General features: G+C 39.6%; 1 protein-coding gene across 1 annotated transcript; it reads right to left on the reverse strand.

The window, feature by feature from the left end:
- Positions 1–3,215: 3,215 nt before the first annotated feature.
- Positions 3,216–20,765, reverse strand: hdlbpa (high density lipoprotein binding protein a). Its single transcript, XM_080877969.1, has 28 exons — positions 20,659–20,765; positions 16,472–16,543; positions 13,391–13,505; positions 13,134–13,300; positions 11,346–11,561; positions 11,054–11,260; positions 10,725–10,940; positions 10,307–10,513; positions 10,110–10,217; positions 9,920–10,024; positions 9,542–9,620; positions 9,321–9,460; positions 9,137–9,241; positions 8,870–8,983; positions 8,674–8,760; positions 8,446–8,577; positions 8,109–8,327; positions 7,565–7,786; positions 7,260–7,478; positions 7,037–7,175; positions 6,657–6,808; positions 6,473–6,577; positions 6,255–6,389; positions 5,823–5,966; positions 5,511–5,690; positions 5,128–5,244; positions 4,902–5,042; positions 3,216–4,796 (listed from the first exon to the last, which is right to left on the reverse strand). Exons 3-28 carry the CDS (start codon positions 13,464–13,466, stop codon positions 4,707–4,709), a joined length of 3,822 nt encoding a protein of 1,273 aa, XP_080734095.1. The 5' UTR covers positions 13,467–13,505; positions 16,472–16,543; positions 20,659–20,765; the 3' UTR covers positions 3,216–4,706.
- Positions 20,766–25,693: the final 4,928 nt, after the last annotated feature.

Here is a 25,693-nt window from a genome sequence, read left to right on the forward strand (position 1 = left end):
AGCTCTGAACCTTGTGATACTGAAAGAGCTCAGCAGAGGAATACTCAACAGTGATTACAAACTACCTTTTTCAGTAGTTTTCAGGAGCATCAATAGGAAGGAGGATTTCCAAAACAATGACCTGATAATGGTGACACCAACAGTGTTTCCTATTAGGATTTACACGACCTCTTAGCACCGATATCGTTCCTCAAATTCTGTACATAAAGGTAAACTTTATCAATATTCATTTTATCTAATATCAAAGTCTCGCACTCAGTCTTTCTCTCATTTCAGTCAGTTTTATTGTTGACAAACTGAACGGTTTGTATTACAGTCTAGTCCAACTTAGCTATTCTGAACTATGCAATTTATGAAAACTATGCAGCCCCTTCAGCAACTGAAGAATTTGAAAGTAAATTAAAACAAAATATAATTTTACATTAAATAAAAAAGTTTTAAACTTAATTAAAATAAAACATGTCTTAAATTAAAATAAGTAAACTGTCATGTTTATTGCTGCCAAAAAAAAGTTAAACACATTTGGACAGTGAAGGAATGTCAGGATTCTTGCTCAGAAAAAGGATCAACAAAACCTTTTTTGTAACAAAATATCGATTTCTGCTGTCCCTGTATCGATACATTATTAGCAAACAAAATATCACGATACTACACAGAATCGATTTTTTCCCCCACCCCTAATATACTGCTCTATCAGCAAATTCAATAACAAACAGCAAACTGAACAAACTAATTTTATAGATTTTATCTTTTCGGTATGATGCTGGCCATCACACTAAATAACATTTTTAGTTTACCTTTCAGGTGTATTTGACAAACACAGGAAGTGACTGAGAATCTTCACAGACAAACACAGGAAGTCCTCCACATCAGTCTGGCAGTGAATTATCTGTTCGCTTATGTCAATAGTTTATTCAACCCTGCTCTTTCTCAACACTTTTCTGTCATATTAGTGGTTCTCAAACTGAGGGGCACGTTGTTTCTGATGGGGCACAGAACCACTGGACATGGAGCCCAGACAACTATATGAAAAACATGAACCGAAACTGTCATGAATGAACACGATAGTGTGTTGGTGCCGTTTTATTGACCTGCATTTAAGTGAAACTGAACACAGTATTTTTTGTTTGTTTTTTTGTTTGTTTTTCTGTTAATGAAGGACAGAATATGAAGCAGCAAGAAAATCGAACATTTTTTAATTGAAGATATTAAGTTTTGATATAATTTTATTTCCATTTTTATTTATTAAAATAAAAATTTATTTACTCTAGATTGTAACCTTGTTGAGCTCCTTATTGTAACACATTCAACCACTCCCCTGACTTTTAGTTGTATTTTATTTAATTTTTTTATTTAATTTTTATTTATTTTATTTCACTACTTCCTAGTATTTCTTTTCTTTTCTTTTTTACCAACTTGAGCTGTTTTGTGTTGTCATTATATTTTGGGTTTGTTTGTTTGTTTGTTTCTGCTTTCTTAAAGCTTTTTTTTAAATACACTGTGTTCTGGCTTAAATCACAAATTACCGTCAGCATATTACTAAAACCCAACGAAGACGTGTGATACGAACAATAACAAATAAACAGACGTAGTTAAATTCACACTCAGCCACAGGTGTGACCAGGTGACCACAAACTGAGAAGAGATACTTTTACTCACTTTATTGATGTCCCGTCCACTTTTGTGTCTTTCATGAGGAAGGATCCACACTATGTTACGTCCGACGATTTTATTGAAAAAATAAATAAATAAAATGATACAGCTGGAAGTTGTCCAAAGCTTTTGTTAGCAAACAGAACGCTGATGTTAGCTAGCTAACAATTCCAGGCTTGTTTCAGGTAACGTGTGACCGCTCCGTCCCAAGACCTTCCCATCCACAGTTATAGACTGACCTCAACTGTAACTATATTATTCTTATTTATTTAATGCTTATGAACTCACCTTGCTACAATTCATCAATTCAACCCTACTCTCGTTTGAGGCCATTTGATTTTTATCAGCCTTTACAACCCAGGGGGCGCTGTTTCACACATTTGCCCAGACTCAGAAAAGAGTAAGGACTACAAAGATGGTTCCATTTCCCACCTGACCCCCTCAGAGTCAGCCCGTTTTTTGCATTAGTTCATACTATGAGGACAAAATTTTGCCCTCATAAAATGAGTGTTTTCCAAACTACAGGCCAAACGTTTTAAATGTGCTCATTTTTTGTTTATTTTTGTCAGAACTCAACATCAAATTTCCAGGTCTGAAGACAACCAGATTCATTTTATGTCACAGTCTGATGACAACACCTGATTTCTGATAAGCATTTTTCTGTAATAACCTTTTGATTTCATCAGTATCACAGGTATCAGTATCACAGGTATTGTAGTTTCAACAGTACAACTACACCAGTTTCATGTCTATGACATTAGAGGAATAGAAACAAGCACTGATACCCTGGAAGTTTGATGTGTTTTATTTTAATAAACTGGAGAAAAGCTAAAAACTGGCATTTGGGGTAAACTTTAAAGGTTTGGATCACCATATGGGATAGCAGCTCAAAACAAGTTATGAAAAGTCTTTTTTATTTTTCTTTTAACCAATAATCAGGCTCATCTTCTGCCTGGATTTTTCTTTTTTGGCTTATTGATAAATCTGTGGCTTAAAATAAATTTTCTTATTATTTGATGAACGTGAAATGTTTTACCTATATTCTGTGACTTTATTTTTGCACTTTTTGTTGAAATTGTTTTTTGTTGTTGTTTGCTTGTTTGTTTTTAATGTAACACCATGATGAGCACTAAGTTTTGCATCACCGTTGCTGCCTAGTAAAGATATGCTGTGACATCTCCGGGACCTGAACATCACATTATTTTAACAGGATAAACACCAACAATGAAGGGATTTCTCATTAGGTTATTTATAAAAACAAATTCTGGTGACTTTAAAACTGTTAAATTTGGTAAAATAAGACCGAAGTAGTGATACAATTCCTGGGATTTTTGCTCTGAATATTAGGAATCATGTTATTGTTCATTAATACAATATCTGACTAACGTTGCACCTAGTTTTAGATCACCACAGACATCAAATTAGAAAAGAGAAAACAATCTCGATGAGTCTCCATGCATGGCATGGGCAGATTATTATATTGATCGTGTTTTCTGTGTGTGAGAGTTCATTGAAAAATTAGAAATTCCGCTTGATAAGGGGGGGGGATGAAGAAGCACAGAGCATTTTCAATTTTTATTGACTTTTTTGGACAATTTCTTTTCCAGTGTCATCCATAACCGTTCACTTCAATGGTATTTGCATAATCTTTCATTCAATACTAGGAGGATAGAAACCAAGGTAGGCTGATGCTAGATGCTGAATTAGCAGCTGACAAGCTAAATCTGCACTCGAGCAAAGTAAACTAGTAATTGAGGAGGAGAGGTGGGGGGGGGGGGGGGGGGGGGGGCGGGACTGTCCCGAGAGTTTGAGGAAACAATAGACATACCTTCCAGTTGTCCATTAAAAATGCACCTCAACATCATCTCTACCTGGTTTGTATCTTTCTAGTTGTAAGGCTGATTAAAAATAAAAAGGGCCATTGCTATTTAACAGAGCAATCTGCATAGCAACTGGAAGACAAAAGGACTGGACACTGACCCAATACAGAGGATGAGTAACACAGGACATCACTAGACAGGTAGTTGGCACACGATGGTCTGCCGTTTTGATCACAAACACACAGTCATTTTATTTTGTAGAGTGACTTACTTTTGAATGTCAAAAAAAGAAAAGAAAAAAAAAGAAAAATGAAAAGAAAAAAAAAATATATAGGTCCAACAGTTAGTGTGAGGTTGGATACGTTGGAGCTCTAGGCCTAGTGTTGCAAGAGGTTTAGTTCTGGCATGATCTCCAAGCATCTGGCAGTTTGAGTAGGTGCCATTCTGCACTGGCTAAAACCACCCCCCGCCCCCTTCCCTACCCTTCCTCCACTCCCACACCCCCTTTGAAAAGTTCACCAATTCATAAGGCTACAAGGTACATGCCACTACTTGACAGTATACACAGAAGCACAGTTACAAGCAAATGGAACGACGTGACGGAGGACAACCACTAGAGTGTGCTTGAGGGCTAATGACTGACAATTTTCACGCAGCTACATGAATAAGGCAGGAGAGGGGTGGGATACTGAAACAGCTGGCCTCGCTGGTCAGGCTTCATGTCTGAATAGGTCACCAGCAGCAATTCAATTGCTTCACCCCACCCTGCGAAGGCAACTAAGATAAGGGCAGCTCAAAAAAAAAAAAAAATTAAATTAAATTAAATTTTAAAAAAAATTTAAAAATAAAATAAAAAGAACCTCATGTCTGGCCACCACTGAATTTGGTATAACAGTTCAAACCACAATGAAATGTCTTGTCTAATCAACATTTAAACATCGGTCTTTTACAGACTGTAGACTTCACCGTAACAATGGGTTGTTTTTTTGTTTGTTTTTTTTAAGCATAAGACAGTATTTAATGCAGAAACAGAGCTCACAAGTCAATTACAGTATCTTAGAACACTTTTAGACTGAATCTGCGAGGCTAGACCGAGATAAGTAGACAGAAGGATGACAGTCTTAGAACTGAAGACTTTTAGGGTCAGCGGTCAGTCCAGGTCAAGAGGGGGTTGGGGAGAATAACGGGGTAGATTGTGTTGGTTAATTTCAGGCCCGTCTGTAGCAGCACGGCTTAGAAGCGCTTTGGTCCCCAGGGTGAGGCCTTGGTTGCCACTGGGGCTCCAAAGCTTGGGAAATCTTCAGAGCTGCTCATATCAGGGGCCTTAAGGGTAGGAAAAAAAAAAAAAATTAAGGAAAATGAGGATTTAAAAAGAAAAGGGCGTGACCACTTTGCAGATTTTTGACCTTGATATTAGAAGACCCTCACCTTCTCATTGGCAGTAGCCCAGGGAGCCTCCCTCACCACGAAGCCTTTGGATGGGCCACGCTGTTCGTCGGCGGCAGCAGCGCTACTGCCAGAAGGCCTCATATAAGCCATCTTTGCCTCATTTTCCACAACATCTGCCATCTGACACAAAACAAACTGTGTAAGTACCAATTAACTCACACAAAGCACTTTTTGTTTTGGACATTATCTGGAGAGGGAAGCTTACGTATTCCTCTTCCAGGTTGAGGAGATGGTCGATGGCTTCATCCACAAGCTCAGGGCGACCGGTGACTGTCACGAGGTTTGGGTCTGCAGCTCCACTCTGGGGAAACCTGAGATCAACCTGAAGAGTTTAAAAGAGAAGTTAAAGTTTGTAAGAATACAGAAAGTGCAGTATTTGGAATGACCTATTCCACTAATTACAATATCATTCATTTCTGTATGTGTGCACAGCTGTGACTGTGCTGTCTGGCAGGTTTAACCTTTTCCCTTCTGATAGTTTTTTTTGTGTGGGGGGGAGAGGATTTTCCCCCCACACCTCTTTGTCTCTGTCATTATACACAGATTTGTAGAGCAGCTACCTACACCTTCTCGTTTCACCATCCTAACCTTAAACTCATCCATGATCTTGCGAATGCCCTTGCCACGGGCGCCAATGATGCGAGCATGGACCCTGCTGTCCAGGGTGATGTCCTCAGAGATCATCTCTTCCAGCTCATCCACGATGGCCTGAATGGCATCTCGTGCAGCTATGGCTTTGTGCTCATACCCTGTAATAGTAATCTGATCCTATGGAGACACAGCAGAATTTAAAAAAAACAAAAAAAAACAAAAACACCCTTATACCAAGCATCTGGCCCGATATCGAGCACCATTATCAGGAAGCCCATTTCGATTTAATACCATAAGCCATAGACATACCTGGTTTTCATCATTCTTCTCTGGGAACTGGATGTTAACATCATGCTCAGTGCGGATGTTTGTAATAATGGCACCCTTGCGGCCGATTATCTTGGGGTGATACTTGGGGTCCACAGTGATGGTCAGCTTGAAGCTCCTGAGTGCCTGCAGAGGGTTTGAGAAAAGGTGGCAAAATGTTGGGTTGGAATTTCATAAAGTCTGACAGCTGGCCATTTCCCACTACTACTCAACCTGATGTTTGCCTAAGATAAGACTAATTATTAAGCCCTTTGTTCACTTGAGGATTATGATAAGGGTGCCCTTTGAGCTAATCTGAAAAGATTAGTGCACCATTTGACTATAAATCGTCAACACAGAAATAAAGACACCATAGTTCAGCCTCAACACACATTAAGTGCCACAATTGATGCATTTTAGTAAGCAAATACTAACCCGATCCTCCTGCTCGGCCTGCAGCTCTTTGACGCGCTCCAAGAGGCCCTCTTTGGCGCGGTCGAGAAGACTGGCCAAGCCGGTGATGGCGATTTTATCAGACTGCTGCTCAGGAGCAGGCACTTGAATATTAACCTGGAGAGAGACAGTGATGCCAGATCAAATATCCAGTAAAACATCAAGGCTCCTTCATTCCTATAAAGACATCTGCAACACACCTCAAAATCCTCCATCATCTTGCGAATTCCACTTCCTTTCTGTCCAATGATGTAGCGATGAAGCTCAAAAGGCACTTCCACCTCAATAGTTACAGGAACCAGGGCCTAAAGAAGGAAGACAGTTAGCTGTAGTTCTTCAAAAAGTTGCTTTTTAACATTCCTGAGCTTGAATATGAAGTCCAACCTTCAGTGCTTCGATGGCAGCCTCGCACCGCTCTTTGCGTCCAGAAATTATAATCACATCGCACTTCTTGGGCGCGTTGGGATCAACTGGCTCCTTCACTTCACCGTCAGCTTCTCCATTCTCCTGGACAGGAGCCTCAGCAGGAGGTGCAGCTAAAAGAAAATCAGAGTATTCAAAAAAATAAATAAATGTACATGCCCAAATGCTTTTTGTTGGCTAAAAATATCAACCATCAGTTTCAAAACTAAGTACAATTATTTTATTTATTTATAAATAAAGTGTTACTTAAAAATAAATAAAAATATCAATGTTCTCATAATGAAAGTTATATTAAGACAGAAACTAAAGTAATAGACACACTGCAGGTCTTTACTATTTACCTTGTGGGTCCTCGCGTTCTGGGAACTTGATCTGCACGTTGTGATCTCTAGTGATCTGCTGGATCCGTGAGCCCTTAGGACCCATGATTGAACGGTGGAACTTCTGAGGAATTACACACTCCATAGTCACTTGAGCCTCCTGAAAAATAAAAAGAAGAAAAGCTTGTTACATTTCAAAGAGGAGAATAAACAGAAAGACTTCCCTTAACAAAACACTACTAACCAAGTCCTCCACAATCTCCTGCATGCGTTTTTTGGCAGCTTCCACACACTCTTTGGCTCCTTTAAGGGTAACTTTATCACTCTGAGAAGCTGTGCGGGGGAAGCTCACCATAACCCCACCATACTCATCAGCAAGGTCCCTAAGGACTTGGCCACGGCGGGCTACAAAGTAGCGATGATGCTTGGGGTCAACGTTCATAGTGTCCTCAACAACATTGTCCTGTAACACAAAAAATAAAAAATAAAATTAACCGAATTGTTGGTTCATTTCATCCAACTGTTGACAGAACTCATTTGAAATCTTACCAAACTCTTGATGAGTTCCTCCAGCTCTTTCTGTGCATCCCGTACTGCTTCCTCGGTGCCAACCACAGTGATGAGTTCCTGGTCTTTGTCCTCAGGGGTGGGAAAGATGATTCTGGCGCCGGTGCTGTCACGAACCTTACGGATGTTTCCACCACCTTTCCCAATAAGGAATTTGTGGTACTCTGGTTTTGCATGCAGCTCAACAGTGTGACTCTTTGTTTGCTAAGGAAAACAAAATGGATAAAATTAGGCTGACATTTATTACAAGTAGCTTTTAACTACATAAGGTCTTTGTTCAAGTCTTTTTCCAACTGAAATGCATGAACTCCCTGATAATGGGATAATAACTAACCAAATCAAACTTCAGAAACATTTTCTTAGCCATTTGCGAGCGACTAAAAGGATGACCGAAACAAATGCTCAGCATGTGCTAATACAAAAGGAGCTCTTTGCCTTTTTACCTTCTCATTCTCTTCACCCCACAACTTCAAAACAATGAGTTGAACAAAAAGTTCAGCTTTAATTCAGACACATATTTACAAACCTTCTCCTCCGCCAAGGCAAGCAGCTGCTGCTTAGCTTTCTCCACCTCCTCTGCAGGGCCTCTGATGGTGACCTTATCAATCCCTGAGCCCTCTGTGGGAAAGTGAATGTGCACGCCGCCACACTCCTCCATGATGGATCGCACCAAACGTCCCTTCGACCCAATCAAGGAGTTGTGCAGCTTCGAGGGAATGGACACATCCACTTCTGAGATGTTCGCCTGGACAACATGACAATTTATTAAAGCAAACAAGACAAGATTTGAAAACAACCCTAGTTTAAATTTAAAAAAAAAAATAAAAATAAAAATCCCCACACATGCTAAAATGAGTGCCTACCAGATCCTTCTGAATGGCCAAGATCCGAGTCCGTGCTGCTTCACAGTTTGCCTTCTTCCCAGTGATGACAATCATCTCTGAATTGCTGTTCTCAGCAGGCAGATCAATTTTGGTGTTCGTTTCCTCTCGAATCTACAAAGCAAAAAAATAAAGGAGGTGTCAAATCAAACTTAAAATAAATTAACACGCCGATTTAACGTGAATTCAGAATCGGAAAACGTGCAGTACCTTCTTGATGTTTGACCCTCCTTTTCCAATGATGTTTCTGTGGAACTGCTTGAAGATGGGGACTGAGACAGAATAGCTGTTCTCCACCTGACCAAAGGAATCACTGAAGGTTAACACTTAATGACACTTCAACGCTGCAATAAAATACAAATACACTAGCACAGCATTTTAAACTTCAAGTCAAACTGAGATTTACCATTTCAGCCACTATCTTGCTCATAAACTTTGAACATTTTTCTACTTCAGTTCTTGGGCCCCGAAGTTGAACAATGTCACTTTTCTGTGCTGGGTCAGGGAAGTTAATGATGACCTGGAACAAACATTTAGAGGTAAGGGAGTAAATTTTCCAAGGTTAAAGCAGAGGGAAGAAGAAGGGGAGAGAGAAAAAAAAAAAAAGAAAAAAGAAAAGGGGGGACAACAAAACAAAACAGAGAAACAACCACAATGATGATTTACAGCTCACCTCTGGGAATTTGTCCCGCACTTCCTTAATCTTCTCCCCTTTTTGGCCAATGATGGCCCTGTGAAAACGTTGTTCGATGATCAAGTCCTTTGTACGCTCGTTCTCCTACATGAAACCATGCAATTAGAGACATAACAGGAAATCATTTGCAGAATTTTGCCTCTAAACTGAAGCTTGAACTAACCATGCGTGACGCAAGCTCTAGCAGCTCCTTCTTGGCTTCCTGCACACCCTGGGGATCCCCCTCAATGCGGATCAGGTTGCTCTTTTCATTATCAGGGGGGATGCGGACAGTCACCTTGTGCACCTCTTTGATCCGGTTGACTAAATTAATAAGTAAATGCATTGTTTCAGAAAAATATTCCTTGTTGTTGTTGTTGCAGCATCTGACAGCAATATACTCACTATTAACACCTCCTTTTCCAATCAGGTGACGGTGGAATTTGGGATCCACACTAATCTCTGCGTAGTCCATTCGGCTTACCTATCAAAACAACAAAAATCATGAGGAGCTTGTTGTCTAGCACTTAAGGTTTGCTCATTCTCACTTGATACGACTTCAAATTTAAACATTTAAAAAATGTTCAACTTTACAGCAGGAATAAACACATTTACAGCCTTTTACAAAAATTTACAACACAAGTGTATAAATTTCGCTGAAGCTTACAGTTTTCATTACCGTGTGCAAGGCCACAGGGAGGTGACAGGCTTCCCTATCAGCCAATTTCAGGGAGAAACATAGCCTGACAAATTTCTGTGTGACTAAAGATTCAACACACTTACCAAATCTGTAACCATGGCTTCAATCTGGCCTTGCACCATTTGCACATCTTTGATAGGACCCTCCAGGGTGATCTTGTCTTCTCCCTCAGTGAACTCAATGTGCACCTTCATTCAAAATACATGAGACAGAAGTCAAAAGCAGGTTTAAAAAAAATTAAACAAGTACTTTATTTAAGAGCATTTAACACACCTTGGGCATTTGTTGAGTGATCTTTGCCAAGTTCTGGCCCTTCTTCCCAATAATGAAACGATGAAGCCAAGAAGGAGCTGAGACCGAGGAAACAGTGTAACTGTTTGCCTGTAGAAGGAAAAATGCTGTCGTTACTCCTCAATTCTCATATGTTTAAATAACTCTTAACATTACCAGTCTTCACATGGTAAATGTACCTTGGCATAAACTTCAGTGAGAGCCTGACCCAGACGGTCGGGCTCTCCACGAAGGATGACAGTTTCTGAGCTGCTGTCAGAAGGTGGGATCTCAACTGAGACGCCAGTTCTATCCAGAATCTCCTGCAGGGTGTTTCCCTTGGGGCCGATCACATATTTGTGCTGAGACTTCTTCACCTCCACAGCAATAGTGGTGGTGTTCTTTTTCTACAAGACAGACAAGAAGGTGAGGGACTTTGCACAAAGTAAATATTTTCATTTTTTGTTCCATTTATCTGGACAAACGAACACAATGTGCAGGGCAGGACGATTACTGGTGTCAATCTAGATGATAAACAGCAATACCAGCTATAGAAAAATATGAAAATCTGACTGTTGCTGCAGTCTGGACACAATTTCTCAGTGCTTATTTGCATACCTTGTCTTCATAAACCTTTTTGATCTTAGTCACAGCAAGGGCCACCTGCTCCTTTTCCCCAGTGATGACGATCTCAGTCTTATTCACACTCTGAGGGGGGACATTGATGCGGGCACCAGTCTCTTGCATCATCTCGCCCACTAGCTTATTGTAGGCACCGGTGATGAATGGGTGGTACGCTTTTTCAATGTTCACCCTCTCCACAGCACGCTTGTCCTAAAAAGAGGAAAATTGCTAATGTATCAGATTTGGAAGAGCTATACAACAAACTTTGAACAAATTATATACAGATATCCTTAAAAAGGTGTTGGCGTGAGGTGGTAAATTACCTGCTCAGCAGAGATCAACAGGATCTCATGCTTTGCCTTCTCCAGCCCCTCCTTGGTACCAGAGATCTTGATCTGGTTGCTGAGGTCGTCAGGTCGTGGGATCTGGATTTTGGTGGCAGTCTTGAGCTCCAGCTCCTGAAGCTTCTCCCCGTTTTTGCCAATGACAAAACGATGGTGCTCCTTGGGGATGCCAACACTAGCTGAAGCCTGTTGGTTTAGATTAGAAGGCAAATTTGGTACCACAGTCTGCAACTTATCATTTAAGAAAACCAATAAAGGCAAATCTCTTAACCTGAGTCTGCAGTCGGGACACAATCTCCTTACGGGCCTTCATCACGGCATCCAACTTTCCAGACACCATGATGGAGAGACCCTGATCTTTTGCTAAGGAGAGTTCCAGGTGCGCTCCGGTCTTATGCATGATGTCTACGCAAACCTTTGCTTGGTCTCCTTCCCCAAACTGGTTGATGTCCTTGTACTTGCGCTCCTCCAACGGCACATGGAAAACCTAGGAAAACATAGTTCATGTAAAAAAATAAAATAAAATCTGTGACAAACAGGATTAGCTTGACACAAAGAAAACCTAAAATGTGAGGCAAACAAATGCGTTCAAATAGAACACCACCAGCTCGGGTAATCCTCACCAAGATCTGTAACCAAAATACACAAAAATGTTCCTTCTACTAAAACCCTTCTCATTCTCAAATATAAATGTTTTTCCTTCCATTTTATATCATACTGAAAACATGCCAATGAATTAAACATTTTATTTAAAAAGGAAAGATAATGATCCATTAATTCACTAGTCACACCCACCCCCCACCCTAAAGTAGACATCTGATTTATTTAAACACTGCAGTAATCAGCACCAAAAAATTTAGACATGGAAACTAATGATTCATCTTTTCTTTGTGTACAACACCCGTCAACCATCGGGTCAACACAGCTAGCTGCCCACACTGACGGAAGCGGGCGACAGCAACCCACTTTTGGACGGCAAGTTATGAAACAGGCAAGTGGGAAGTAAGACTGATGATGTCCCTATCAACCAGCGGAGTGCTTAGACTGCTGAAAGCTTAGAAGAAGAGTAAATAACATGACTAACAACACAGGCTCACGTTAACCTGCACAGGGAAAAAAAATTAAATAAATAAATCTGCAGTGCTAGCATTACTAAAGTTAGCCTAACAGATGTATAACAAATGCATTGTTATTTAGGGAGCCAAGTGGCACATGCTTCTGCACTATTTAAATCAAGGCCGTACATCAAACAACACTGACTGTTCTGAATGGTCTTTAAACACAGCATTTGTGTAAACAGCATTATACCTCATCTATTAGATAAGGCTCAAGCTCTCTCCTCCCCAAGTTTAATCAATTAAGTCATTTTCCAGAAGAATCTGGAAAGAACAAGAAAAAAAAAAATTTGACCCTCCGATGCTTTTTAAAGCTTTGAGTCAGTTTTTCTCCTGACTTGCTTACAGAAGCCTAATTTCCACAGATAACCGTTTGAGTCACACAAATCTCCTGCTATTTATGGGTAATCATTTCTTTAATTGATTCTAAATGACTGATAAGGCTTCCTGTGTCACTGTAGCTGTATGTGTCTGTGCTATGGTTGTTTATTTCACCATGTTTACTGCTGCGTGTCGCAGAGCATGCCGTCTTCGTACCAACCACTAGTGTCACAGAACATACAGAGACAGTTATTACACGACGAGGAGGAAAACCCTTCTTAAAGGTTCGTCTTTTTACAACATCCAGTGTCGTCCTGTACACAGAAACAGCTGCCATGCCCAGTGGAGAAGAATCCATCATCAGCAGGAAACAGACATTTTAGCTTTGACATACACAACTACAATCCACTTACATGGAAGGATCATATTTGTCATTTGATTATTTAAGTCTCCTATTGCTACACATATCTCTAAATATATAATGCATGTAGTAAACTCTTAATTAATGTCTTTGTCATTTACTTTCAAATCATATAATTAAGATCCTGTGGCAGACTCTAAAAAAAAAAAAAAAAAAAAAAAAGTTCTATAACTGCATTACTATTTCAAAGGAGAAGTTGTACCTGGGTGATAATCGAAGACTTGAGAGGACGGATCTTTGATGCCCAGGCGCTGGAAGTTTCCTGGGTCCCCTCAGGTTGGGCCGCCTTCTCGGGGAGAGGTGGGAAGGCTTCCTTGTAGGTAGGAAGGGCTTCCTCATCCTCTCCAGCACTGGGTCCTGCCACAGCAGCTGTGCACATAGGAAAGACATACACCATGAAGCCACTTGTGGCTCGGTTTGCATTTTACAGGCCATAGAGTCTTATGTCCAAATACTCACCACCACCCTGCTCTGGCAAAAGCCCACTGCGGTGCGCATTGAAGGTTTCCTGCGTAAGTACAGCGACTGAGCTCATGGTCGAAATCCCACGTTAACACGGAGTCCGAGTGTGCCACTAAAAGAAGAGCTTACGTCATCTTCACAAGCTTAGTAACAGTACACATAGCAAGAAAATACATATACAAGTCTCAAAGGAGACGTAGTCTGCTCATTTTGAGCTTTTTCTCAAATTCACCTCGTTCATACAAGAGATGTCGTCGGATTTCTTTCTGATTTGTAGAAATTAAGGATGGACAGAGCTGATGCTCGAAATGGAGGTCGCTCAGTTCTCTGTCGTTCTGTTTTTACTTCGTCCTGTGTCAACCGTAGCAGCTAGAATAACCTGCTACAATAACTTTTCTGTGTGCTGAAGTTTGTTTGTTTCCTTTACTCTAGTTCAAAACTGGCTGAGTTAGCTGAAAAGCTTCGACGAGTCAGCTTCTCTCTCCCTCATTCACATTCAGTCATGTTTCATCAGACAAACATTACATAAAAGATTAGTAATCAAGGATGTTTGTTCAGTGTTAAACTTGCACTGCACTTATAACAGCACCATGAGCGTAAATGTGTGAGGTGAACTGGCAGTCTGCAGCCTTATGACTCACACTGAGCTGAAAGGAGACTAGAGCAAATAATTTAGGTGAATGAAGCCAGTTGAATTTTATTTTTCCATGGCTTTTATCTTCAGCCTGTTTTCATTTATTGTATCAATAATTACCAATTCAGCACATTTTTATTCTGATGCATTTTTTTTTCTTTTTTTTTTTTTAAATGAATCCCTGTTTCTTTCTCCCAATGATAAATACAACTTATTAATATAACCCTCCTAACCGCAGACACCCAAAGCTAGAATACTGGTATTGTATTGGAAAACATTATACTGGTGCATGCTCGTTACAACACTTCACTATAAGTCTCTGGGTTTTAACTTTTTGGATTGAACCAGTTAGTTAGCCCTGTGTATGTAATTTGCATAACAGCAGTGACAGTGATAGCTATAATGCACTCTTTGTTTAACCAAGAAACTGAGTTTTGCATGCACTCACAGGCAATTTTAGCAAGGCCCTTGTTTCAAGTGGTGAAAGTGTCACAAGCACAGTTTAATGTGCTAAACAAGCTTATCACACACGGACTTTGGGATGTTCACCTTTATCTAATCTACATTTATCAGAGAAAGCCATGTGCGACAGAATAGTCACTCATCACATTCACACGTCAGCACTTTGCTAATGTATGCCGAGTCTAAGTGGGGAGTAACTGAAGAGATTACGTCCTAGCAGAGCGGTGGTGTGGGCGGGGCTGCAGCTACAGCACATTTTGTTTTTCCAACAGGAACTCTGTTCAACCATCTTCTCCAGTTCTATTCTAAGAAATGTAGCCAAGTGACAAGGCTGCAAGGTTAAGAGGATTTTACCCCACTGACCCCTCTGCATGTCCACGCTGGATAGGATTAAAGCAAAAAGCCGCCAACATAAAGCTCAGCAGCCCCGTCTAGGATCTTTGAACCAATAATTCTTTCCAAGAAAGAAACCACAAGGCCAATCCGCTTATCTATAACAGTTATTTTAAAAAAACAAAATGAAATTAATTGATCTTGTTGACGTTTCGGCTTTCTGAATTATAAACGAAGTTGATGATAGTTCCATTAAAAACAACAACTGCACTCTGTGTTCCAACTACAGGTCAGTTCGGTTTAACCATCAATGATGAAACTTGATATCAGCCAAAGCCATCACCTCGTTCTTCTTGTTTTGTAGACAAACATCAATTCTAGCCAAAGCACAGGAATGCAAGTTGCTTCAGTGAGGAGTTTCCCCTCCCAAGCGTGACTGAAATTCATCTGAAAGCATAAAGACTACATCCTGATTTGTTTTGTCATCGATCTGTAAATTGTGGGAAATTTGCTTCCATGTGGCTGTGTGTTTAGCTGCTCTATGAACACCCTTGCAGTGGGGCCTCCTCCTTGTCAGACTGCATAAACTTCTTGTGCCCACTGCTCATTAGCGGCACTATAAATTAAATCTCTTTACGGTTACAACTGATCATTCTTGGCCTGGAAACTTATTTTAAGTGAAGCTGTCAGGTAACTTTGAAGTGTTTCACTGCAAAAAAATTTAAAGCACCAGTGATCCAAATCCAAAGTTATCCATGAGGGGAAGGAAGAAAAAGAAAAAAAAACTGTAACGATCATCTGTAACGAGCGTAGGCGGTCAGTCTGCTGTTTACTTTGATTGTCAATATGATGGGTGTCCATGTCTATTTACTCTGGGTGAGGCTGTAAAACTTTGTGAAAAGAGTCTGATGATAAGGATACTGAGGTGAGTTATTTAGGAGATCCTAACTAAACAGCCAAAATTGTTGGACCTGGACTCTTACCGAATAAACTCCTATAATGTGAGAATGTGATCAAACCGTTTATCAGAGGGAGAGTGATTTTTAAGGACTCATGCTAGCTGCCATAATGTTAACTTAAAACCAGCTACTGTTTAGCAGTCTCATTATCAGCCAAACGGAGATGAGAGGATCGTATATCTAATCTGATAACTAGTAATTACGACGACATTATGAATAAATAAGCATATTTTTGCACATTTGTGTTAGAACCCTGACACAGTTCAGGAGATGGGGCTTGAAGTGAGGAGGTTAAGGAAATGCGGGAGGACAGATACAAAATACATGTACAAAACTTAAAGGCTTATTATGGTTTGAAAAATGTATTTGCGATTGTTAAATTAAACTAGTTGTACCATGTATGTGGCAGCTGTTTATACACAAGTGATTAGGTAGAACAGCACTACTGTATTAAAAATGGAGGCAAAACCTGGCTGCTTCCACAAACCAGGGCCTGCGCCGATGCATTTTTAATGCATTAATTCTAAGTTCATGACAATGTATCATTTTGTTGGAGGCCATAATTACTCACTAATCAGTGAATATTTGAGTAAAACTGTCTAAATAACTTAAAGAAAAAAAAAAAGAAGAAGACGACTTAATGTTATGTTGGCAAAAGTAACTGCCAATATAAAAACTGTACAAACTTACCAGCTAAATGGTCAGTTACCAGATAATCCGTCCTGTAAAGATGAAAGCTCCCGTCAGCCTGCCAGCTTTTGCCTAGAAAGCAGAAAAAGAAAAAAAAACAACTGTTAAAAAGTCTGGGACCTCAGTTTAAATCCACAAAGAAAACCATGTTTTCAGATAAACGTCTGTGTATGAGTCTTACACCATGACCTGCATTTAAAATGTAGATCATTAAATTGCACAGTAATAGTGGATACTGATTACAAACAGAGCCAATATAAGGAAAAAGAAAAAACATACTCATGCTTCACAGACATATCCACTCGTCAGGCCTAATTGCACATTTTGTTATAGTTGTGGTTCTGATGAGCCCAGTAAGATAAACACTGTCAACTCATGGCTGAAACCAAATGGTAAATTAAGAAATGTTCAGATAAAGCAGATGCCAAGAAATGCATTAGTGAACAGCAGTAAAGCATAGCTGCCGCTGGAGCTCGCTCTCCTCAACAAGCATCTGGCTTTCATAATCAGGACGCTGCCTTGTCGTACAAAAAGGACAGAGCTGGCAAGTGATGAAGCTGCTGTGTGTGAGCCAGGTAACCAGGCTATCACGCTCTCATGCAAGAGCCTGTAAAAGCACACAGTGAACAATTCGCATTAAATGTCCTTATTGACATGGCTGTGCTGAGGTCTCAGAAACACTTGGGATTCATTTCGCTAGTTTGATGTCACAGATTTCCTCACTTGCTCAACAACCCTTGGAAACAGTCAAATTTTCCACTGAGGTGTGGACAGACTCCCATAGGACGAATGTTATTAACTCAACGAGTGTTGTTTGGGAAGAGGTGTACGATCTGCCAGGCACTTTCTTTGGAAAGCCCAATATTATAAGAAGACGCACTAAAAAGTAGGTTTCTAGCTCCATTTGTTAGCGTTGGCAGAAGTGACAACATGTGGCCTGTTCTCATTAATATTATTAAAGCGACTAGTGATAGAATGGCCGTGTACAGCTGCTGTTAATAAAGCTTAGCACTTATGTTTTTATTTGGAAGACAAATCACAAGCCCAAAACAGTTTCTAATAAAGAGTCCCCCCAAAAAACGCCTGTACATTTATCTAATTGACCATTCACGTGCTGGTGTTACAGGGTGCAGAGGTTTGGCTGCTCATAGAAAAACCATAAGGAAGAGGAAAACGGAACCGCATTGGCAAGAAGACCTGAGATTTCTTTGTGTGAAGAAACAATAAGGTGGAACTGAAAAGGAATACACTTCTCTGAAAGCAACACCAGCATAAGGCGGTCAGGGCGGAGGAAAACTTTGGCTGACTTGTTGCAAAGCAAATGGGACGACATGTCAGAGGACGGCATCTCAGTGGGTGGGAGTACCAAGCAATAAGGATGAAATTACAAATGCAAGTGAGCCTACCAATGATGTCTTGATGCATGCTCAAACTAATCAGACCCAATCCAACATGGGTATTTGAGGAACGTCTTCAAAATGTCTCAGCTTCTATCTGATCAGTTTATAAACTAAACCAGTGTCAGGAGTATTTCCAAGAGCCTGAAAGCATAGTCTGGACACTATGCAAACGAAAGATACTTTTGTCTGCTTCCTTTTTTCCACAAAGGATCGCCCCAGCAGATAGCTCCACATGGTTGATTTGGCAGAGTTCTTATGTAAACAGGGTAATCAGAATCAGAATACTTTATTGATCCCTGGGGGAAATTATTTTTTGTTACAGTGCTCCATTTTAAACCAACATTAAGACAAGACAGACAATACGCTAACTAAGAATAGTACAATATATACATATATATACATACATACATACATAAGTCACTTATAAATAAATATTTGGAAAAGAAACATGTGTAGTTGTAGCAGCAAACAGTGTGTTAAGTGGATGCGTTGTACAGGGAGATGGCCACAGGCAGGAATGATTTCCTGTGTCGTTCAGTGGTGCTTTTCGGTAATCTCAGTCTCTCACTGAACGAGCTCCTGTGACTGACCAGCATGTCATGAGTGGGTGGGAGGTGTTATCCAACATTGTCTTTATCTTGGACAGCATCCGCCTCTCCGACACCACCTTGAGGGAGTCCAGCTCCATCCCCACAACATTGCTGGCCTTACGGATCAGTTTATTAAGTCTGTTGGCATCTGCGACCCTCTGCGTAAGTTACATTTGTAGTCGCCATTTATTAATTAACATAAATTGGAAGTCTGATTGCTTCAGATGCCATAATTTACAATATCATTTACAAAATGTTCAGTTTCAGTATGATCCGAAATTATCCACAGTAAAGTCAACAGGCATTTACAAATGCCACACAGAAAGGACTTGTTTTTCTATAGGCTTCTACACAGCCATAAAGTGGTTGTTAGAAATAACAAATGTTTAAGGCATGCTCATGATATCGTCACTTTGTGTATCAGGACACCACTATTATCTTTTTTAAATCATCTGCTGGAGGTAAGCAGGTATAGGACCAGTCTATATGCAATACGGAGAGCACTCCAGAATAGCAACAGGATTCAGGAAACCCTTTTCTTTGAACAAATTTTCCTTGGAAAAGAAAGAACTGGCCTGATATGATACTTGCCCTTGAAAGCAGTTTGATTAGCAGTTTGGTTCAACAAATAGCTGCCACAGCACTAAAGCGCAAGTGTGTTTTGGCACAACTTTGGCAATTCCAGAGTAAAAAGTCTGCTCAAAAAAAGAAAAGGAAAGAAAAGGGGGGTCCAGAAACAGGATCGTGACCCAGACGGAGGCCACATATTTACAGTGCTAAGCAATGAGATTCTTTTTATACTTGAAGTTGTCCTGGAGCCGTCACCTCTTCACATGTAACCACAGTATACATCCGTTGCTTGAAATGAAACATGCAAATTCCTCAACTGTCAGGACAAATTACTTTGCCTTCTCCTCCGAGATATCAGCAAATTCTTTCATTTTTTTTTTTTACTACACACTATAACACAGTCAATATTAAAACCATACAAGTGAACCGCTTCTTCCAGCAGAGCCTGTGCAATTTAATAATGTTTATTAATGCAATTATACAAGATAAAGAATTTAAGAGGTTGTTTTTTTCTTTAAAAAAAAAACAAAAAACACAACAACACAACAACAAGGAAAGAAAAAATGTGTAGCCTAAAACCAAAATAAGAGTGTAAGTGGAGAGCATTCACCAGAGAGACCCCAGAACATTAAATAAACATGCCACGGGTACAGCTGTAGCAACCATTAATTAGACTTATTACTAGTTTAAACCAGTGTAATGCAGCTAAATGACATTTTACGTTACGTATTGGAGACAACTTGTACTAACGAACTGCTAACAAGTTCAGAGTGCCTGGCTCGCCTTTGCTAGTTAAACTCCCATTAGCTTCAGCATGACAACCTTCGAGCCTTTATGACATTATACCCCAATCCCAGATTAAGGATTTAAGAGGCTGGTTAGTGTGACTGCCAGCTAACACGATATCAAGTTAACCAAAAGCTGACAGCTGCCAACGACACATTTTAGTTAATGCTAGCTGCCGTCATTTGGCTAACATTGGTCAACCATTAAAAAAAAATGTAAGAGATCGAGACAAACTAACACTGTCCCTACTGTCGGGGTTACTGTAAATATATGGGTCTCCTATCTGAGGTGGGATATTCACCGGGATAATCAGTGAGTCACGGATTACTGAATCCAAACCCTTAGCCGGTTAGCAAACTTGCTAAAAACTTTGAATGCGGCGTGTGACACGTAGCCCCTCAGCTAATGGTGAAGTTAGCTCAACGAGACCCACACACAACTTCAGGCTGTGCCTCAAAACAGCTAACAGCATTAAGATGGCAGCGAATCAACAACTAAAACAGTACCGTAATTCTGAACACATTCTCAACCCGATGTGTTGTCGTTTTTATATGTTTTAGCCAACACTGCTGAGCTCGTTAAAACTAGTTGAACTGAGAGCCTTTAGCTAGCGTGCTAATGTTAGCTTCGAATACAGTTGGTTCTTCTAGCTGGCTAAGTCCACGTAGGCATACAGCTGAGCACGGGAGAAATGACACGGAGTCAGGCCAGAGCACGCTATAACGATCTGGGTTCATGGGAAAACTGTCCGCTTTTAACGAGCACAGCTATGGCATAAAAAACTGAAGTCATGTGTAAAGAGGATATAGTCACGTTCAGGAGGAAACTAAAAAGTACTTACTTATTTTTATGTTCTCGTCTGCCCTGAAGGTGCAGAAGCTGAGATGAAATTCCACTGGCGAGAAGGTGGGATGGAAGCCGGACGGATATATACCAGAACCGCCCACCAATCACGTCCTCCAACGTCACTCCAGAGAGTCTGGTTACAAATAACTTCTTCTCATCTCCAGCAGTATAAGTTCTGAACTTTGATCACACTGAGCAAGAAAATCATGTGATAAAAAACGGGATTAAAGTTGTCCTCTCTTCTAAACAGTTCAAAGTCCCGCTAAAGTAAAATATAAATTAATAAAATGAAATAACAACTACAAATTCATTTGTTATTATCAATATCACATTTAAATATGAAATAAACAGGGCTTTTAAGTAAGTGATCAGTATAACATTTAACTCATAAGTGTTTCTTACATATAAAATAATTGGGGACCTACCAAAGAGGTTTTGACCTTCCCCAAAGGAAAATTGCCATAACTCATTAATATTAATTCACTCAAACATAAAATACACACGTTTTTCGAAGTCTTCTTTATCTCAGGTAGCACAGAGTGGTCCCTTATCTATAGGCTACACCATGTACCCCATTCATGCTTCTACACATAGGGGCCCATTCTCAAAGTGCTATGTGAATCCTGCCTAATTAAGTGCAAGTCTTTGTTATCATTTTTAATTACATTGTTATTACATTTTGTTTATATAATCATCAACAATGATATACAATCATATATTATAATAATATAATAAATAAGAAGGGAGACACACCAAGAAGGTCCTGGATTCTAATCTTCAGGCCTTTATGTGAAGTTTCCCTGTTCTGCATGAACCTGCATGGATTCTCTTTGGGCACTCTGGTTTCTTCCCACCATCCAAAGACATGCGTAGGTCAACTAACAATTCCAAATATGCGATATAGTTCAATTGTGCAGAAAAAAAATGCATATCAGTTTTTCCATCCATTTTAATTGCAAAGTTGTAACAAAGTAAATGTAAATCACCAGTGTGTGAATGTGAATGGGTGGATGACTGAATATGTAAAGCGCTTTGGAGTCCTTAGGGACTAGTAAAGCACTATACAAATACAGGCCATTTACCATTTCCAAAAGTAGAATGGGAAGCTGAGTTTTCAGCTGTCAGGCCCCTCCTCTGCAGAGCCAGCTCCCAGTTTGGATTCAGGAGACAGACAGCATTTTTATTTTTAAGATTAAGCTCAAACCTTTCCTGTTTGATAAAGATTAGTTAGTGCTAGATTATCTGTGTAGGTTCTCAGTCACCCAGGTCATCTCTTAAGATTAGGGCTTAAAAAGGTGACCCTGAACCATCCCTCAGTTATGCTGCTATAAAGACTCAGCTACTGGGGGACTTCTTATACACTAAGCCTACCTTCTCCACTTCCCTCTTTACATTCCTCCTCCTCCTCCTTCTTTTTTTAAACTTTGTCTTTTTTCCTTCATACAATCCCAAAAACAACTCATATGTAATCATCTGAGTTTTTGTTTTTCTCTCAGATATTATAGGCTCTTGGCCCTACTAAAGCGCCGTGAGATGGCTGTTGTTCAAATGAAATAAATATTAGGCATAAATGAAGGAAATTTCTGCAATTTAAAGAAAAAAACAAACAAAAAAAAAGTAACTGGTGAGAGTTTAATTAATTTTTATTATTATTTTAAATTTTGTGGTTATGATTCTAACCACAGCAGCACGGTAGCACGGTGGTAGCACAGTTGCCTCACAGCAAGAAGGTCCTGAGTTCAGTTCCACCATCAGTGTGGAGTTTGTTCTCCCCGTGTTTGTGTGGGTTCTCCCCGGGTACTCCGGCTTCCTCCTACAGTCCAAAGACATGCAGCTGGTGGGGATAGTTTAATTGATTCATAGGTGTGAATGTCAGAGCGAATGGTTGTCTGTGTCTCTATGTGTTAGCACTGCAACAGACTGGTGATCTGTCCAGGGTGTACCCCGCTGGGATAGGGTGACAGCTAGAATAGGCTCCAGCTTCCCCCGTGACCCTGAAAAAGGATAAGCGAATGGATGGATGAATCTAATGACTTACATGTCTATTCCACGATCTATATTATAATTATGGACAACATATTTCTTTAACGCCCTCCCAGGTCATGCAGGTTGACTCATACTAAGGACACTGATTTTGACAAGCTTGGCAGTCGGCCTTGCTGTTAGGTAAGGTTTAAAGGGTCAAACCGCCTCGACAGTGATGGACATGATCCCCAAGTCAAACAAACAGCAATGACAACATGGAAATTATATAAACCCATGCTTAGGTCTTGTTGAATAACCTGCTGAGGTGACTCATAATAATGAATCAATACCAAAGAACTGGGCTTGGTGTAATTGTTTTAACAGTATCTACCTTAATAATCTTTGTTAAAAAGTCAACAAAACTTGTCTAGTCACATTCTCAAGACTATTGCGCTGGCATCTTTTGCTGAATGTTTAAGCGTCACCTTAAACAAAAGTCACAGAAAGTTTGCATCATTATTTGTTACACGCCATGTGACGTTATAAGCATTTAGACACACCAAGCCATCTCTGACATCACAGAGCCAACACCTGTGAATGTAGAAAAAAGCTGACACTCGTTATAGTCAGTCAGGATCATCTATCATAGTTCTGTACAGTGTCAGGGAGACTGGATATTCCTTATATGGTCATCTCAGGCCCATAGCTCTGGCTGTGAATAGAGAACCCTCGTCCACCTGCGTTTCACGTCTTCTGTTTGGAGGGGGTAACCAATCAGAAGAAAATTGATTTCTATTGACAGGTTGTGATTGGCTGCACCAAGATCCAGTATAAGAACTATGGTGTGATATGTTGCTACTCTAATAGAAATGCTGAATAAAAACAAAGCTGACAATAACAACTGATTCAGTAATGGCATCTAAGGAAAATTGTGTAATTCAAGACCTGACAAGAAAAGAAAATGTATAGATAAACTTGAATTTCTCTCAGAAAACAAAAACAGGACTGCAGAGGAGCAGCAGCATAGCACAGAGAACTACTACACTGCTGAATTTCCCAAAGATAATCCATAAACAGGGAAAGAGTTAAGAAAACTTTATTGCAGGCTTTTTTCAAAGGTCAGTATCTTAAGTATGCAAAGCTACATCTGGACGAGTGGTTTTGGAAACAGGTGCTATGAACAAATTAAGTTAAGAAACTGATACTGAAAAGCAGTTAGTTTCTGAAATAGGACAGTGTTGTAAAGAACTCTCAAAATTTAAAGCAGTGGAATAATGATTAATGTGGTAAAATGATGAACAATAGTTATATTATTAATTATACACTAATATTTATCTTGCATTCTTAAACCTACTTAACAAATGGCAGATAGTACCACCAGCAGTGTGCACTAAAAGTCTTTATTGTGCAGAAAAACTGTCCTATCAGTATTTTACTATATTTGATGTTTTTGTTGCATATTACCATTGTTTATAGTTTAATACACTGATTAGACATCATATCCCTTAAGCTATTCAAATAATTGTAGGGTTCCTCTCTGTAATCCCAACAGTCTTGTTGTCATCTTTCTGGCTATGCATTTTTCAACTTACCTGGCAATGTTTCGTTTCTTTAGCTTTAGAAGCTGAATAAACATATTACTGCAGATCTTGGCAAATATTTTCACTGTCTAATAGTGTTAGCTGTAAAATCTAAAGCTGTCAGACATTTGTAATGAAATAAGTAAGTAAGTATAGATAATATTCGCTCTGTTCTCTAGCAGAACAGGCAGCAACCTAAAATTTGGCAACAGCACCAACGGTGCTGCCATCCACTGAATTTGTAATCTGCACAGTTGTACCCCAACTTATGTAACAGCTGAAGTCACTCAGCTATCCTTGTAGTGTTTTTTCCAGTTTTATTTCTTGTCAAAGATGTTGAAATTTCCATGTTTTACAGTTTCCAACAGCCTTCAGTATCTGTAAATTTGCCTGTTATATTTTAAGCTGTCTTTCTCACTATCATATGGCTGCTGCTATGGTTTGGTGCTGTGTAAATAAAATTGAATTGAATTGAAAGTCGTTGTTTTTTTTTTTTTTAATGTTTTATTCTATACTGAAAGATTCATCCATAGTTTGACCCCACAGATAAAAACACAAAAGATTTTCTCTATTGTCTGAGCTTTACAAAGTGTTAAATTATATTTTCTCCTTAGATTATAACCCATCTCTAGAGAACATCTTCCGTATATTTGCTGGTGACAGGTTATTCTATGTTTCATACACTGTAAAATCTAATATTCTGTTTAATTAAAAATATTAAGTAGGCTGAACTCAATTTTTAATCAATTTGTTATTAGAACTCAATTGAAGTAAGTTACCAGTACTTTTTATGCAAAAACGCTGATCGACTTAATTTATTTGAGTTGTCTTAACTTAGAAAAACTAAGTAAGCTGGAAATGTTGCTTCTCGGTGCAGAAGGATGAAAGATGTGTTTTGAAAATACCACGTCACTACCGTCCTCCTCCCTCTCAGATCAGTCCAGATGTTCATGGTACCAGCCTTTTTTATGGAATATGTTGAGCAAACCTGGAGAAGCTTCAGCTCAAGATATTATTATTGTCATTGCTGTGGATCTTTACCTGATACACTGACTTGGTGAGTAAATGTTTACTCTTATTCAAACTGATTTTGTGGCATCTCTTAGTTTAGCACCAGGTTTATAATCTTGCTAGCTAGTTAGTGTTAGCCTAGTGTTGCTGCTGCTGCTGGGCTCATGTTACTTACAAATTAACACCACAGCCTTAAAAACCTTATATAAAAATATGTCTGTGAAATTTTCTGTTGATTGTTTGAAATAAAAAAAGTGAGATAAGAGCCCAGACAAAATTTTTCGGGAGGTGCAGCCATTAGGGGTGGGGTGTGGGGGGTATTTTCAATCCATAGCCATAACTAACTATATATATAATGTTTAACCTGAGTATCAAAAGACCGCAGGGGGGTTGAAAACGATACAAGAGTTAGCTGTGCTCAGCCTTGACCTCCCGGTCAGCTATCGCGCTGGTGGATAACAAAGCTCTCCGAAA

The sequence above is a fragment of the Rhamphochromis sp. 'chilingali' genome (genome assembly GCF_963969265.1).
Source record: "Rhamphochromis sp. 'chilingali' genome assembly, chromosome: 3".
Classification (NCBI taxonomy): Eukaryota; Metazoa; Chordata; class Actinopteri; order Cichliformes; family Cichlidae; genus Rhamphochromis; species Rhamphochromis sp. 'chilingali'.